This window comes from Podarcis raffonei, chromosome 6 (genome assembly GCF_027172205.1).
Source record: "Podarcis raffonei isolate rPodRaf1 chromosome 6, rPodRaf1.pri, whole genome shotgun sequence".
NCBI classification, from domain to species: Eukaryota; Metazoa; Chordata; class Lepidosauria; order Squamata; family Lacertidae; genus Podarcis; species Podarcis raffonei.
In genome coordinates this window covers 69,504,357-69,522,964 of record NC_070607.1, presented here as the reverse complement: position 1 = coordinate 69,522,964, position 18,608 = coordinate 69,504,357, and the positions used below count along the sequence as shown (strand labels likewise).

The 18,608-nt window shown below is 44.8% G+C and overlaps 1 protein-coding gene across 4 annotated transcripts in view; it reads right to left on the bottom strand.

Annotated features, from left to right (window-relative positions):
- SOGA1 (suppressor of glucose, autophagy associated 1) overlaps positions 1–18,309 on the bottom strand; it is an 83,234-nt gene extending 64,925 nt beyond the window's left edge. For 3 of the 4 annotated variants that reach the window (XM_053393882.1, XM_053393880.1, XM_053393881.1), the window contains exon 1: positions 17,271–18,309. In XM_053393882.1, the coding sequence (XP_053249857.1) occupies positions 17,271–18,023 (753 nt within the window). In that variant the 5' untranslated portion in view covers positions 18,024–18,309. The remainder of the gene's footprint in view (positions 1–17,270) is intronic. The other variant, XM_053393879.1, reaches the window with a different exon arrangement.
- Positions 18,310–18,608: the final 299 nt, after the last annotated feature.

Here is an 18,608-nt window from a genome sequence, read left to right as displayed (position 1 = left end):
GCAGGTAGATAATTCCCCTCTAGCACTTCATGGATCAGTGGTTTATCTGCTTATGATGATCCACACAGGAAAGCCAATCACAGAATGGCACCCATTAGGAAGCCTTCCTATTGAGCAAGCAAAGAGGGTACACAAACAATGGCTTTGAAAACCTGCCTCCCGGCCAGCATGTCACATCCAATGATGAAATGAGGCATTATATTCAAGGGCACCAGAGGATTCAGAGTTCTCTGCAATATCCTAGCAAACTGCCATCACAGAACACTCTTCCTCACCCCACTCCTTTTAAATTAAGATATGAAAAAGAACGAGAAAGCTACCTGAAAGCAGCATCCCAAACTAGTTAAAGGCACACACACACAAACAAACCAGTTCCACATGCATATTTCATCTTGTTAATCACCACTGGATAACTTATTTAGTTAAGGCATTAGTACCATTCAGCAAGAAGGGACGCGGGTGGTGCTGTGGGTTAAACCACAGAGCCTAGGACTTGCCGATCAGAAGGTTGGCGGTTCGAATCCCATGACGGGGTGAGCTCCCGTTGCTCAGTCCCTGCTCCTGCCAACCTAGCAGTTCGAAAGCACGTAGATAAATAGGTACCGCTCTGGCGGGAAGGTAAACGGCGTTTCCATGCACTGCTCTGGTTCGCCAGAAGTGGCTTAATCATGCTGGCCACATGACCTGGAAGCTGTACGCCGGCTCCCTTGGCCAATAAAGCGAGATGAGCGCCGCAACCCCAGAGTCGGTCACGACTGGACCTAATGGTCAGGGGTCCCTTTACCCTTTACCTTTACCATTCAGCAAAACCATTAGTGCCATTCAGCAAGTACTATTCAGGGCAACAAACCATTAAAAAGTTAGACCAGGCTGCTGTGGACAACAGTCTACTTGGAAGGCCTGGCAGGAAAGGTCAGTAACGTAGACTGATATATATTGGATTCCATGCCCTAGCAGGGGAACACTACCAATCAGAAACACAGCAAAATAATGCCACTTTCCTATAGCTTTCTCCTAGTTCACTGGGCGTTTTCTAGTTAAGTGGCCCTGGATTATGGCTCCAAGCAGTGAGTTCTAATAGGAATTATCAGCAGCTCTGGGGGCATGTTCAATCTCCCTAGCAGTACAGCAGCAGCCCCATGGCCAGGCTCCCCAAACTCGGCCCTCCAGATGTTTTGGGACTACAGTTCCCATCATCCCTGACCACTGGTCCTGTTAGCTAGGGATGATGGGAGTTGTAGTCCCAAAACATCTGGAGGGCCGAGTTTGGGGATCGAGTAGCAGGAAGCACAGCAGAAACAGAGAGCCAGTCCTGTTGCAAGAATTTACAGAATACACAATACTTTTAAAAGAGGTTAGCCCCACATCACTGAAGATAAATATTGGCCTCCAAAGCTGAAACTGTCAACTTTAAAATCGTACGACCACTTCCTAGCTTGTATTCAACAGCAGGGGATCTTGATTAGTGTGGTTGGGCAGACGCATAAATAGAAAAGAATGCACATTTGGATCAGAAAATTCCAGGGGGCAGGATGTCCAAGCACACAGTGTGAGAGGTGTCCATTGTTGAAAAACACTTCAGAAAGAAGATTGCTTCTGAAAAGAAACCTACATTGTCTGGGGATCACTGCTATTGCACAAAGCCTCTCTCAGCAAAAATGCCTTGCATGAACCATGATCAGGTTTCAATCGGCAAGTATAATTAAAGGCCATACTGTCTGTAATGATGCTTACCTTCCTTTGAAAGACACTATTATAAATGATACTTATATCAAAGCAGAGTCTGGTACTGTAAAAAACAAAAACAAAAAACCCCACACTAATAAGCAGAGCAATTCAACTCATCATTCTAGAAGCCTCAGCATCAAAGCATTGAACCCAGGTATTTATTTCTAGGGAGGAAGTGGGTGGAGAAACCTCTGTTCGGACAGCTGCAATGAACAACAAAAGAGGGGAGGAAATTGTTACTGGGCAGAGTTCAGCCTGAACATGCAAAGAGAACTCCAGAAGCCAGACAAACCTCAAAAAGAGCCAGGACTACAGCAAAAAACCAAACCAAACCAAACCCTGCCAAACGATTAGCTAAAACAGGTTGCCTGAGCAATAAGATAGGGACATAGGAATCTGCCTTCTACTAAGCCAGAGTATTGGTTCATCTAGCTACACTGGCAGCTGTTCTCCAAGGATTCGGACAGAAGTCTAGGAGTGCAACTATTAAAGACTATGTAGGTAGCCAGAAATAAGAGGACTTTTTTTCAGCTGTGTAACCCCAGTTGTGCAACTACCTCCCCTTGATCATATCAAGTCTTGCTGGTGGCAAAACGCGGACGCCCAAGAACAGCCTGGAGAACTGCATCTGTTACAAGGTGCCATTTAATCAAATTAAAATTTCCACCAGGTCAAATCCATTAAAGGAAAGCAACTCCACAGCATTTTAGTAGGTGATATTTTTGTAGCCCTTTACCCAGTTTTTATGAAATGGAAGAATCTTAAAAGTATAATACTGTACACATGCAAGTAGTCAGATGTGGAGTAATGAGGAACATACACAGCAGACAAAGAAGACTTGTTTTGGAAAAGGTAACAAAGTATTTGGTGAGCAAATAAGACATATTGACTGGATCTGCATTTTGGAGGCTTATATGAACAGTTATTGCAAACTGGAATGGATGCCGAAGAACTCAAAACCCTCGCAGCTAAATATCAATTTGAGTAGAGGTGTCTAGGACAAGGGCTAACCTTGGTTCAAAATGTATTCTTGCTTCTCAGTGAAAAGTGGGAATATTCAGCTTTCAAATAGAACAGGGATGCAGAACCTGTGATCCTCCAGACGTTGTTGAACTCCCAACACCCGTCAGCATGACAAATAGTTAGGGATGATGGAAGTTGTAGCCCAACAACATCTGGCTGCCACAGGTTTCCCATTTCTGCTGTAAAGTATACTGTTCACTTGCAGCCTTCATTAACCATAAAAATACCAGCCTACAATTAGATACAAATTTATTCCAGTAACTGTAGTTTCATTTGCAGCTGCTATGGAACAAGGACTTGAGTTCATATTTGTATACAACATCCGACGCAGCTGTACAATACCACTAGTAATTTCCCTTTGAATGGTGACTGTATGCTTACATGTACACTATTTTAGGACGGTGGGTGGCATAAAGAATGGTACATGGAGTAGCAATTGAATACTGAAAGGATGCTTGTATGCAGAAGGCTAATGACTTCATATACTAGCAATGCCAGAATGAGTCTTATATCTATTGCTAACACCTACTGTTCTGCATACCATTGCCCTTCAATGATACATTGGAAGGGGGCAAAAAAAGCAAACCACCCTCAGTATAACTCCTAAGACTGGTGCTTTCTCCAGTTAAATCAAGAGTCCACCAACAATCTCAACATGTGTTAGGGGAGACCCAAGAAAATCTCTAATAAAAAAAATATTTTTTAAAAAAATGTGTTTGGGGAAAGGAGAAGGGACTTTTTAAATGGCGGCACCACTATTGTTGTTTGTTTACAATTTTACCAAGAACATTTTCTCAACAGAATTGCTTTCAACACCATTATAAAAAAGACCACAGTAAGGCTGAATTTCTATATCCACTAAACAGAAGTAAACATCATAAATTCAGTGGCACTTATTTCTGAGTAGCACTCCAAGACATTTTTTTAAAAAAACAGTTCGTTCAAACTATGTAACTTCCTCTAAAAGAAGTATGTCAAAGCCTGACATTAGAATTCAGAAAATAATAATAATAATAATACTCTCCAGATGAACTTTTCTTAGACATATATCTGCTTCCTCACATTGATTTCTATTATCTCCAGACCCTTGGTAACCTAGTTGCCCTCCTCTTCACACCTTCCAGCTTGTCAATATCATTCTTAAGTAGGGGTGCCCAGAACTGGACATGGTACTCCATGGGTGGTCTGACCAAGGCAGAGAATAGAGGGGTGCCACCTATGGGAAGCCCACACGCAGGACCTAAGTGCAATAGTCATCTCCCACTTGTGATCCCCATCAACTGGTATTCAGAGGTATACAGCCACCCACAGTGGAGGTAAAACATAGGCATCATGACTGGTAGCCTTACTCCCAATGGATCTGTCTAACCCTCTTTCAAAGCCATCCAAGTTGGCGGCCATCCACTTTCTCCACTCCACGAATAATTTTATACATCTCTGTCATGTTCCCCTGACTCACCTTTTTTCTAAACTTAAAACTGATTACTTGTGGCTGTCCTGAATCTCAGGCATGAGTCTCACTCAGTCCTGTATCCTGAGATCCTTTTAGGTGGAGATGCCAAGGATTGGATTTTGGACCCTATGAACATGAAGCTTGTGCTCTAATGCTCAACCATGGCTCCCAATTGCAAAGAAAAAATTCAGAAGTACTTCAATTCTGCCTGTCTCATATTTTTAGCACCCAGTATTTTATTCTCAAATGAGATTAAGTGATACTTCTCACTGCGCCCTATGCAGAGAGCAGCAAATTTATTCAAGAACCTTATTGCCATTAACAATTGCTGCTTAACCCTTAAGAAACATTTATAACAAGACTTCCTTATTTAAGAGTTTACAGCAGAAACTCACATATTGGTGTTGCAAACTGGTATAGTTAATAGTAGTTTAATATGTAAAAATACCTTTAGGGGCATGCATCCATAAATACTGCAGTAGGGATTATCAATCTACTAATCAGATCCTGAAACAGCTGTATACAAGAGACCTACCCAGAATCCTGAGTCCTTCTCCACTAGACAAAGCTTGTTTTGCCCTAGCATGTGCTGCCAAGGGGTCAATAGAAGGACACACTAGGAAGGGTTAGTACAGCAGCCTTAGATTGACTGTGAGATTGGGTGCGATCCAAAATGCCAATAATAAATCCATCAACCTGTCTACAACCCCAGCTAGACAGCCCTATAATTCTAATCTGTAAATCTCTACATCCAATACACATTTTGGCAAATAAATGGACCACAATAAACTGTATATGCACAAGCTATTTGGAGAGAAATGGACAGGAGCAAAGGAAGTAGGTAAGTTCTACAAACATCAATTGGGCTACAATATCTGGTTTGCATCAACAGCTGCTGTCCCAGTATATATGCTACAACGTTGTTAAGCAACAGACAAGCAACAATATTCTAAAAACCCAGAAATCTACCTGCTTCTAAAAGAGAGCTATTACTGGTATTTGTGACTAGTTAACAATGCTTTTTTCAGGGGGTACTCAAGGGTACACAATACTGGCACTGCTTTTTGGGGGAGGGGTTAAAAAATGTGACACTTACTGCAACAACTTTGTCATGAGTACCAGCACCTATTTTTCTAGAAGAAAAGCACTGCCAGTTAAGAACAACACTGCATTGAATGGGCTAATAAATAAACCAGTCCTAAATACCTTGAACCATGACAAGGTTTAGACTGAGCAGCAGCCTAGATAGAATCTGACTCTGAGGAGGAACCAGCCAGATCAGAAGAGCCAGAGACCCCAGCAGCAGAAGTGCTGAACCCGGACCCAAACCCTATTGCAGAGTCAATGCCTCAACCTGAAGCCTGCTGAACCGGAATGATCCCTGAACTACCCCCTTCAAAGATAGCATCCTTCAAATCAGATTCCTTTGAGGGACCAGCCCCAACACATCAATGGCAAGAAGCTCCCTGATGTATTCTCACCACTGCAGGCAACATGCTAGGAAATTAACAGAGGAGTGTTAACTATATTAATACAGTACAGTGGGGGGGGGGGAGTTTCTGGTGCCGGCAGTGATCCAGCCAAAATGCTATGGCACAACCTGGGGCGGGGAGGAGGCAAGAGATACTGGGAAGTCTATTGCACCAAGACCCACCTGGAAGTGGCCCAAGGCCCATTTGTGATCCCAGGCCCACCATTAGAGGACACACCAGCCAGGAAGCTAAACAGGAACTTAATATTGTCTCTCTCCAACAAGAACAGAATAGCAATATGAAACCCAGTGCTACTACCCACAACCCCTTTCAGTCTGTCTACTCCTCAAGAAGAGAGTGGAGCCTGGGAGGAGGAGTCAGGCCCAGGAGGAGCACATGTGGGCTCAGTTGACAGGCTTCCCATATCTGATACCACTGGCCATGCTGCCTGGTACTTATGGAAGCTGTAGTCTGCAGCAACTGGAGGAACTGTACACCATCTTCCATGGATTCCTGTACACCAACTTTCATGGCTGAGATTCCTGCATTGCAGGGGGATGGACTAGATGACCCTTGGGATCCTATGACCAATTGAATGGAAGACACAGTATTAGAAACTCCCATTGTTCTAGGCGCATTTTGCGACATGGAATTTCATTAGAGCGAGCAGTTTCTGAGCTCCTGGCACATTACTGCACCTAAGATTTTGGATAAAAACTGCAGAGTGGAAGGAAAGAAGGACCTTTTTCCACCTCCCCACTTCCAGCTACTCTCTGAAGACTGAAGAAGAGACCCTCTTAAGAATATTAGAGGAGTGGGCAGGGGAAGGACAAGACCATGTGAAAAATGAACACAATATTTTAACTGCAGTTCATTCATTTTCAGCTTTCTATTCTTGTTATAAAAATGCACCTACACATTCCATTGTTGCGCCCATAACCTAGGTTTAAGGTGCCATTTAGCTCCTAGCTTTCATATCTCAGTTTCTAACACTAGGAAGAAGTGATCTTGTCTACTCACTGTTTCAAATAAATGCTTCTGTTCTCCATAATCCCTCTCTTTTGATTCAAATGAATGATTTTGGTCTTAATCAGAAAGTATTTTGTACTGATGTTAAATTGCCTATTACATCCATTGTGTCAGTGAAAATTACATATACCTAGTAACATTAAGGAAACACTGAGAAGTAACTATAGTATTGTCGAATAATCTTGTACGGTTCTCCCCACAAGTCAGTATTAATTCAGGGAGCCCACATCTTGAAAAACATGGAAGTTGGAATGCCGCATTGATCTGACCTAGTATGGCAAGGGCTGAACTCACATTCTTATGATCTCACACTGCAACATGGAAATTGGTATCAAGGGATAACAAGCGAACATTTCCTTAGAGATTAAAGGGAACAAAAGCAGCAGTTTTCAATTAACTGCCAGCCACAGACTGACAGAAGGAACAGTACTGTAATTCACGCAAGGCAAAGATAAGAAAAGATTTCCACAGGGAAGTCTTAAGATGGGCCATCTTAAGTCTTAAGATGACTGCAGTAGTTTCAGGGTCTCCAGGTTAGGTGGATTAACATGAGACTCGTTTTCCAAACAGCAACTGCTACAAAGGACTTTATGACTTATTAAACAATAAGGATGCAGCTTAGTGGTAGCACACATGCTTTGTATGCAAAATGTCCCAGACTGAATCCGAGACATCTCCAAGTAGGATTGGGGGGGGGGGGGAGAGACCCTGCTTGAAACCCAGGAAAGCTACTGCTGTCAGTGTAGACAATACTGATTTAGCAGAAATACGAACTGACTCAGTATAAAGAATATAGACCACCTTTCTTCAATTTTACCACCACAGATTGGATTTTCCAATCCAATCCTATGCAGCAGTTTCCAAGTTCAGTCTGTCTCCCATCTCCTGAAATGTAATCCAATATATAAACTACAACAACAACTTTGGGCTTTGTCTAAAAAGAACTCAACAATTTTGAGGTCTTCCTAAAAGGTTTTTTGCTTTTTGAAATATGGCAACCCTACAATAACACTGTGCCCACATCTTGCCAACAAAAGAGCAGACAGCTCAGAAGTTATACAGAGGTACCTCAGGTTAAGAACTTAATTCGTTCTGGAGGTTTGTTCTTAACCTGAAACTGTTCTTAACCTGAGGTACCACTTTAGCTAATGGGGCCTCCTGCTGCTGCCGCACCACTGCCACGCGATTATAGACGCTGCAAAGTGTCTGTAACCCAAGGTACCACTGTAATGAGAAGGAGCAACAGGTAGGGGAGGGGAGAGATGAGAGGAAATCATGTCACAGATTTACACCTTCCTGTATAAATTAACAACCAAACAACCACAAGCTTTCAAGCAATGCTACTGCAAATATGCTCTATCTGAAAACTAAAAGGTGCCACAAGTTGCTTTTCTTACTACCTGCTGCATTAGGGACACAAATAACTCACATGTTATTAGTTTTTTGCACGAATGCGATGAGATTCAATGCAAACTGATGAGAAAATTCTAAAACGCAACTTTCCAGATTGTTTATAGAAGTGGTAGTTCTAACTGTGGATCACACTTTCTGAATCACCTATCGTGCCTTCTGGGCTCCACAGCTCCATTATTATTAAAATTAAGAGGAAAAGCAAGCATAAATTAGGAGCTTAGAGCTTATGAGATTCCTGCAGTGTGGCTTTCCATGGACTAAAAGTTGGATATACATAAATAATATAAGAAAGCACTGTTTGAGGACCAATATTTCCTGTTGCTGACTTCTGGTGTATATCCCTACCACACTTGGGGAAGACAGAAAAAGCAAAGCAGACTCATAGCTTTTGCTTTTTACTAAGAAGAGAGGGTTGAGGGAAAGGCATGAGGTGATCAACATTAATGTGGGGTGTATGAAGACAAAGCAAGCAGGAAAAGCCTGAATCGGAAGATGAGCAGAAGGCCAGTTGGGACCCCCTGGGCTAAGGCCACTCCGAATCCCATCTGTCAGTTATCTAAGGCATATGCTTGTTATTTTGAAACGTGATTGGCTTGGAAGATTTCTCCTCCCCTTGTTGCAAATGGAATCTCCAGTGCCATTCTTTGTCTTCACATCCCTCTGCAGCTGCCGGCATATCACATCTCACATTTTCCATTCTGCTGAACAAGGACTCAGAGCTCTTGTTCCCCCCACACTGGGATGACAAGGCGGTGGCTCGTGGCTGGCTGCTGTGCTTCTTAAAGGCACAGTGCCTCTCAAGCATGGAAATGTTCCCATCTCCTTTTCTTAACAGGTCTTTGAAGCCAGAAAGGAAAAGGAGAAGCAGGTGGCTGGTCCTTGCATGTTTATTCCACTAGTCAAATGGAGTGGATTGCTCGTCCCTTATCAGTACAACTCCTCAGAAACAGGAAGGAAAACTTCAGCTACAGAGCTTAGGCAGAGCTTCCACACACAACTGCACTGTGCTCCTCGGATTAATAGAATTGAAGCAAACATTTAGAGATATAGATATTTTGAGACAGACGTTTCTGACAAGCTTGTGCATTTCCCCCCAGAAACTACAACTAAGAATCCAGCAACGGGTTTAGACCCAAGAAGGAACAAGGGCTAGTCTTTGAAATCAAAACCCACCAAGTAATCTTGACTTTGTCCACATTTTTACAGCTTGGGTTTGGAGAAGGAAAATAATAGTGATAATAACTTTTTTGCCAAAGTTCAAATGTACATAATCTGAAGTTGCATAATTATTATTTTTTCTTCTTCTGGAAATAGGAGGGCCCAGGACAGGTGATCAGTATCAAGAATTTTATTTATTTTTTAAGTCAACAGTTTCTTCTCCTGCTGCAATCCACGCAAAAACTGCCCCCCACCATGATCACTGAAAGCTGCTATTAACTCCATGAGGGAATTTCCACTCACCTCACTATACTGACACGTTGACACCAGCGAAAAGCTTAAGAGTTCAGTTGTTTAAAAAGCAGCCTGCAAAACATTTACACTAACCATCCTTTCCTATAAAAAGTTCTCTAAAGAGAAGCAACTACAAGCAATTCCACATTATAGGCAACGTCTGCAGTGATCACAGGTCACCAAGGGAGACCATACATTTTCAAACCCCTACTGCCAACCAATCAAGAGTGAACTCTAACAGTTTCCTCCTAGAGAAACATGTTTTTAAAATAAACATTGTATCCAAAAAGAAATAACTGTTGTGCTTAAATGTTCTCAAACACAAGCAGCTTTTTGTGATTTGTCTGAGTTTTTTTAAAAAAATCACAGGGATTGTTATATATTTTCATTTATACATTTAGTAAGAACCATTGCAAAAGCAAAGTGCTTGGGCTTTGGAAATATTTCATAAGCCCCAGATAATAAGTTGGGCATGACAGGGTGATTTATCAAAAGCATTAATGGGGGGATGACCTTTAAAGGCAAGAAAATTCACCTCCAGCCCTCTCTCCGTCTTGCAGACAGCAGCTTACCAACCACATCCCAGGAGCTTTTTCACTTTCTTTGAAACAACCAAGCAATAGTCTTCATTTTGCTTACTTTCCTTTTCAGTTTACAGTCGAGCATTTCTGTCCATCTGGGGCTTTTGACCAGCTGGAAGAGGCAGCAAAATAATGCTTAGGTCTTTGGAAAATTAGCTAAACCTACAATTCTGAAACTAGGTTTCTCCAAAAATGAAGAGGGAAAGGAATAATCAGACAGCATATGCTTTTTGGTAGGCTACTGCTCATTCCCTTGCCTTGGAGTCAACCAGGGACTAATTTCCCAATACCAGGTGTGTAAGTCATAAGAATAGGTTCCAAGGAATATTTTTTTTTTTGCCCATGGGTCCCCCATTTCACTACTATGACTTCAGAAACACTTGACTATGCATGAGAACTCAAAAGTAAACAACTAAACAGAAGAGACTGTCCATTACTGTGAATGGACTATGCAACAAAATACACATAAGCTTCTAGCCCTTGTTGCATTAGCTCACGTAGAGACAATCTGCAGCTCAAGAGCCACATGTGGCCTGCAATGCAACTGATTGGTGCTGGAAACAGCTGAAGACTATAAGAATCAGCACACCCCTCGGCTGTTTCCAGCACCAATCAGTAGGGAAACAAGAGGTGGTGCAGGATGAGATCCAGATAACTAGCACTGGGAAAAGCTGGTGAGGCCACTAATTAGCTCTCTCCACAGCTGTTTCCAATGCCAATCAGCTACACAATGGGATGTATAGATTCCTCCCAGTCGAAGGGGATGGAAAGTGTTGAGGAGTATCCTAATCTGCATAATCCTCAACTGTTCCCAGCACCAATCAGCAGAGGGAGGGAGGGAGGAGACATGATGGGATCTCAACTCTGTTTATGAGTGAGTGTGTAATAATGAAGCTTGGAGGCTGTGTATAGTGTGTGTGTGAGGAGGGGGTGGAGAAATTTACTCAACAACAACAAAGGCATCCCCACACACTGACACCATGCAGCCCTTGAGCAGTAAGTGACAAAAAAATTGCCCGCCCCATAAGACAGGTTTCTCCCACCGTTCTGCATACTAAGATTAGATGCAGCTGCAATGGTGCTCAGAATATCCTCAAGGAAGGAGTACACTCCAAGTAACAGCAGGTTTCAGATGAAAGTGGAGTGTGTGCGTGTTTTAAAAAGGGCAGATGCATTGTTTTTACAGCTATTAAATATTCCAAAATTCTCTCTTTCTTAGTGCCCCAGGTGGCATAAATACTTACTGGCATCACCACCATACTTACTGTCTTTACTAGGAAATCCTATCTAGGCCTTGCTGCCCATCAGATTTGTATACTTGTGGCTACCTAGACCAGGGGTCAGCAAACCTTTTCAGCAGGGGGCCGGTCCACTGTCCCTCAGACCTTGTAGGGGGGCTGAACTATTTTTGGGGGGGAGGGAATGAACGAATTCCTATGCCCTACAAATAACCCAGAGATGCATTTTAAATAAAGGGACACATTCTACTCATATAAAAACACACTGATTCCCCGGACCATCCGCGGGCCGGATTGAGAAGGTGATTGGGCCAGATCCGGCCCCCAGGCCTTAGTTTGCCTACCCATGACCTAGACACTGCCCCAGATTTACTTTTGCATCTGAATTGTGCATAGATGCCTCGTAAAGTTCACTTCTCAACGATTTATCATGGGGGGGACGACTCTGCAACATTCTCATCCAGTTTGCACGAAATCAAACACTAAAACTATGTCCACCTTTGTTCTGTGCCATCAAGTCTCCACCCCACAAGTCAAGAGTTCTGCCTCTAATTCCATACTCACCAAGCAATCCCTTCACAAAAGGTATACTGGACAGCTAAGACAGCAACCTGCAAAACAGCTATAGAGGATGGATATATAATACTGTGTTTACCATATACACGAGAAAGGGTGAATGGGGGAAATAAATGACTTGGGAAATCTGTTCCCTCAAATGAGGGCAGCACTGTCAAGTGAATCCTAAGTATGGTAAGTGGATAGAGGCTCCAGTCTGAGCTTTGTTGCTGCAACAAACAGGATCACATCTGTATACAACACTGGAGCAGATGACAGGCTACAATTCAACTAACTTTTGAGTCTGTTTTTAATTCTTTGTAAGGTCAGCTTTGAGTGCCAAGACTGGCAGCTCAAGCATACTTGACTTGGAAATGCTAGCCTTCCTGAAAGTAAATCTAATAGTTTGTATTCATCCAGATCTCTTGAGATGTTAGACAGGGGGGGGGAAACATTGTGACACTTTGTAGTGCCATACAGTATTTTAAGACTACTGTGAATTGAACATGTGGTCTTTGTACTACTCTGTTTTTATGCTCTAGTAAATTTGAAAAGCTTATCTTGATCATGTCAATTAATCAAATAGAAACTGAGATTTTGCGAATAGGTCTGCTTTGAAGTAGCAGATCAGCTCTTGCAAAGTTTGTCTTTCTTATCTTAGTCACCAATCATATTACCAAAATAAATATTTATAGAGAAAAAGTAATTTAACTGAAATTGACCAGACTGAAATTGACTAGAGTGAAAACAAACTACAGGGTGCTAAGTTTCAAAGGCGGATAAAATCAACCCTTACAGTAGCAGACGTTATCGCCAAACATGTAGAAATGCCAACAGTAAATGTCCCTAAGATTTTAGTGAGTGTGTGAAGTGCACACTTAATTATATCAAACTAAAATCAAGTGAGACTTAAGCTGCAATCCTATACTCCATTAAACCCTATGGGACTTACGTTTTAAGTAGACATGTATAAAACTGCAGTGTTCTGCTACAGTCCTAAGCACATTTACTGGAAAGAAACTGCAGTTAAACTCCTTAAAATTTACTTTTAAGGAATCATATATAGGATTGCCCTGTTAATCATGCCCACAGTTTTTAGAATAAATGTCCTTGTGTATTTCTAATTAGCATGGCATGTTATTACATTACCATGGCAACTTTGAATCTGCACAGCCGTTTTATATCAGAATACTAAGAAGGGCCAGTCTAAATTAAGTCTTGACTTCCTGCCAGTTTCCCCTTTGCTTAGAAGTGAAGAAAATTACCAACTACTTTATTTGGCTTTGTATGAACTGACTCTACATAAGCAGTCCCCAGCCCTATAGCTCAGAAGTTCACCAGCCTCTGAAATCAGAATGAGCTGCACGGATATAAAATGTGTGGGTGTGATGGGTTTACACTATAAGCCTGTGTAATTCTAGCGTAAAAAATATTCAGATCCATAACTTCCAAATAAAAGCAGGGAGAACATAGTGGTGGCCTTGAGGCAGAGAAAGGGCATCCATGAACTAAGAGTGTCACAAGGGGCAAATCAAGAGCCAAGATTTGTGTACTGGAACTTCTAATGTGGCTGTCCCTTGAATCATGCCACCGGGTGTAGTTGTCTAATCCTATGGAAGAGCTGAGTGTGGGTGGTGTTCAACTATGTTTTACATAGCATAAGCCCACTGAAATTAATCAACATGGCTATGTTAAGTTCATTAATTCCAATGGGTCTTCTCAGGGTAAAGCTTTATTTAATACCACCCCCGATGTTGTGGAACCGACATACTTTCAACAGGTCTCTAAGGTGCTACTGGACAATTTTATTGATTTATTATGCTTTCAACAGTTAGAATGCAGATAATAATTGCAAGGAAAGTGAAGTCAGGTGTTTTGTATTTAAACCATCAAAACAACCCTTGTTCTACTCCTCCCTTGCCCCCCCCCAAAGTAAGGTTGACCTGAACAGACACAGCACTTGTTTAATGACAAGGAATGCCTGTAGGAAAAATAGGAGCCAACACTTACTTGAACACAGTAGTTAGAAATCAAGCACACTGCAAACCCAGGACACAGATTGAAAGTATATGGGGGTAGGAATGACCAACACAGTAATTAAATGGGGGAGGGCTGAGTCACCAAGTGGGTCAGTAAGGACTCTCAGCCATGGATGTTGTAAAAGATGACTTTCTCAGGTGCGATATGCCACACATGGATGCACGCCCACCGAATGCCGGATTCCACTGCTGGCTCTTCTAGCTAAAAGAGTGGAGAGCAACTGTTCTGAAGGGCAAGAACGAGACCTGGGTAGATAAAGCATCCCCCAGAAAAATGGTTGCGCAACCATCTTCTATACCTAATGATTTTTTTCCTAGCTAGTTTTATATACATCAGATTAGACCAGCATATTGGTTGCTTTTTTCCAAATACTATATAATATAATCTTACACTTAAGGGACTCTTGCTCTCCACCCTGCCAGACCTCTCAGAGGCACTAAGAGCCTGTGCTTCAGCCAGCAACCTAATCCACTATCTGAGCTGGTTGTTATATGCAGCCATTCAATAAACACCTACTACCGTTGCCATGCCAACATCATCCTGCAAAATAAACCCATCACTGCTCAGTAGTACTACCAAGAGAAGCAAGGCAAAAGCTGAGCTTGGCAACAGCCCAAAGACTCCTTCACTCCCTACCATTCCAGAAACCACAAGGATACACGTCAAGAAATATTCTTACATTATCCAAACACTACTGAAACTATTCCTTCAAGTCACTCTATGGGCACATCTGCAAAGTAGCTTTCCATGCTATTAATTTAGCTAAAAACCAGAAGCATGGAAAACATCCTGCAAGAAAGCAGGTACATTTTCCCCACGTTGAAGATGGAAAATACACTGACATTGTAGAATGCATGACTGATGCAAATATCTGACAGATCAGCCCATCTGCACATGGACAGCCAGGAATATTAGAGAATGCTGAAGTTTCAACAACAACAACATGTGAATGTACGGGAGAGTCCAGAAGCATACTAAAAGTGCTTCTAAAACTTTTAGAAATTTCCATGTGGATGGGCCCTGAAAGTCTGTATAGAGCTGTATAAATATACTGCATCTTTCTGGGTGGGGAAAGGGAGCACATACAACAGGACCAAGTGTGTGTCTGAGACTAAATAAACCCTGCAAAAACTTAATTACCTCCAAAATGGGAAATTCTGATACATAGAGGTGAATGCAAATGCTGCCCCACATTGGAACATCTGTTTGCCAGATTGGGAATTTCAAAACTAATAAGTATTATGGAACTGAGAGGTGCACCATCAAGTGTAATTAAGAAGAGAACCATACATTACAACAGAAACATGGGGTTCACGATTCACTCATCATGCTATTGTAGGAGGGCATTCACAATACAGAATTGGCAAGTGGAAGAAAGAGAGCGTGCTTGCAAGAGAGAATCACTGGTTCTTCCCTGCAAATAGCCCCCAGCTCCCACAAGGATCAAACACTGTCTTCCCTACCAGTCAATTTTTCCATACAAATCCCTCCACTCCCTGGTCATTTTTCACCAATTTTTGTCCAGACAGGCTCTGAAATCAGAAGTAAGCTTAGCAGAAAAAGGAGGATGGGAAAATGTCTCCAGTGGGTATTTACAAAGAAAAATCTGCAGACATGTGAGTGGTTAAAACATCCCTTTTCACCATTTCTCCCCAGGAAATGCCATATACACCAGGCGTTTGCAAATGTAGATTTGGGAACATATCTGTCAAAGGATGTACTTCAACACATTCACCTGGCTTCTGCACAACTCTGTGTCCCAGCTGTCATAACCAGTAACACTCATCATACAGATTCCTCAGATTCTACACAGACCCTCTATGCTACAGCCAGGCATTCCTAGAAACACCCAGTAATGCAGCGGAAACTCTTCAGCAATCAGGGGCTGTGCTTTACATTACAACTTGGATACCGAGTCACCACAGGGAAAATAACCTGCAACCAGCCCTAAGAAATTGCACATAGCCCCTGGAAGTATTTGCTTAATTAGGCCCCAAAGTCTGCCTTTCTTCCTGATGTGGCTAAGACTTGTGCTAGAGAGTCAAGCTATTTATTACAAGAGCATGATGCTGACAACTATGAATTTGATTCTGGCAGCAAAGAATTTGAAATAAATGCTGGGATGTGAGGAATTAGCTTTGATTTCAAGATAGAAGATATCTTCCTCTAAGGATATGTAAGTTCTGTTTGATGAGATGAAGAATATTTCTCCTTGGGGCTTTATGATGCTATACAATACCTCCTTTAGGAATGAGAGGCATCAGTACTAACATGGCTTTCTCTGATACCAGAGAAGGTCTTAATGTCACTAGGAGGCATCTGGTTCTACATATGTTGGGGCTCTGTTGTGCTAGAAGGTGATGCAAAGCCTCAGTTACATATGACCGAGGGGCAGCTATTCCATTTGATTCTAGAGTAGAGAAGTAATTGACACTATAGAGCGCCTGCTCCAAGGAACTGATGCTGGGCTGGGGGAGGAACTGCCCCATGAGGCAGAGGAATGCCAATTACAAGGAGCTTTAGAAAGCCAGCAGGTGCTGCCTCTGAAGATGTGGGCATGTTCCACATAACCAGCATCCTGTAGATGCTGGGCGGTGGAGATCATCTTTCATTACAGAGCGCCAGTTCCAAGGAAGCGTTCTGAAATTCTGGGTGGCAACAGGTCTTGCCTAAGGTCACAGTACATCTGGCACATAAGATTTGTTACAAAGGGGGCATTAATCCTACCACACAGCAAGATGGAGAAGCCTTTTTCAGTAATGCAATGCAAGGCACAGAGGGGAAGGCAAGAAATGATCTCCCAGTGGTACACAGGAAGACGTTTGCTGCTTTTAGAAACACATGAAGCTGTCTTATGCACCTTCTGCATGCAGACCAGGGCTGCAGGGAGATGTCATGTTTGAGGATGCGCAACATGTTCCACAGGGATATCGGCCTGCAAGCTTAAAATATGTCTTCCCTGTGCAGGGGAGTTTCAGTGTTTCGCTTTGCTGAAAAACACCTGTTTAATTTAAAATTTAGTTAAGGAGGGTTCCTCCTTTTGGGGAGGGAGGGGTGTTGGAGAGGAGGGGCGTGTCTTATTTTCGGAGGACACGCCTGCCCCTCCTGGGTCCGCTTGGTGCCCGCTCCCTTGTCCCACGAGGCTCGGAGATTAGGGTCGGGGAGGGGATCTGTTGCACGATGCTGCTATGGGGAAACCGGCGGGTGTTTTGTGGGGAAGCGCAGCCCCATGCCTGCTCGCTCTCTCCCCGCCGAGCTGCCCTGAAGCGAACCCAGCGCCCCTCACCTTGAGATAGTCGTTCTCGGAGCGCAGTTCCTCCAGCTCCCGGGCGACGCCCGCGTCCAGCAGCTCCTCGGTGAGGTCGGAGAAGGCCAGCGAGGTGCTGAGAGGCAGGCGGCTGCTGGCCAGCGAGGCGGCCGTCGACGGGTCCTCGGGCAGCGGGGACGCGCCGTCGGCGGAGGCGCTGGCGGGCTGGGCCGGGGCGCTGCTGCTCGGGGGCGACTCGGTGTCGCTGCCGCCGCCGCTCAGCCCGCCCAGCTCCAGCAGCGACAGCAGCTTGGCCTCCTCCGAGGCGCTGCAGTCCGACACCTCCGAACTGCTGTCCGTGAGGGCGAGCGGCAGCTGAGGGCGCGACGACCCTTTGGCGGAGCCGCCGGAGGTCGCGGCCCCCTCGCCCCCCGCCGCGGCCAGGCGGTTCCGCCCCTTCATTCGGGCCCCGGCGCGGCCTGCCGAGCCCTTCCCGACGCCCCTGGCCCCCGCCGGCGGCGTGGCCTTGCCCTTCTTGTCGCCGCGGCCATCCTTGGCGCCCCCAGCCCGGCGCGAGTGCCCGCCCCCCGCGCCCGGCTTCCCGGAGGAGAACGAGGCGGGCGAGCCCGGGTGGCTGCCGCGACGGCTCTTGGCCAGCGACCAGCCGGGGACATCCTTGGGTCTGGCCGGGGACGGCGCTCGCTGGAGCTTCTTCTTCTCGGGAGGCGGCGGTGGCGGCGCCGGAGCCGAGGCGAGGGGCTGGCTGGACTCCGCCTCAGCCGGCGCTGCCATCCCCGGCGGGCTGTAGGCGCGCTGCCGGTTCCTCACTGGGGGCCCCGGAGCGCTCTGGGGCCACAGTCGCTCATCATCCTCGCGCCCGAGGAAACCCGCTCCGTCTTCTCTCCTGAGCTGCGCGCTCCCAGGACAGGTCTCTCCGGAGCGAAACAGGGTCAGCTTGGCCGCTAAACCGCTGCTGCCGCCACGCCGCGACGGTGCTTCCTTCGCCGAAAGCAGCAGCAACAAGCTCCTCCGCCTGCCTCCCCTCTTCTGTTTTCTCCGCCCAGCCGCTAAGCCGGTGACGCGCGCGCGGTCTGGGAACAAAAGGCGGAGAGAGGCGCCCGAGGGGGGCGCTCGGATCCTCGAGGCAACAGCGACCTCCTTCTCCGGACGGCTGAGCGCCGAGGCAGTTTTCTCCCCTCTGTGGGTGGAAAACAGAGAGAGAGAGAAATATGGCGTGCCTGCCTGTTTCGTCTTTCTCCCGGGATCCTGCAGACTGGGCAGAAGCGGGACAAGCAGAGCTCTCAGCCCTTAGCTTTGTTTTACCCCGGGGTTAAGCCCTGGAACATGCAGGGTAATGAGTGCTTCTGAGCACACGCA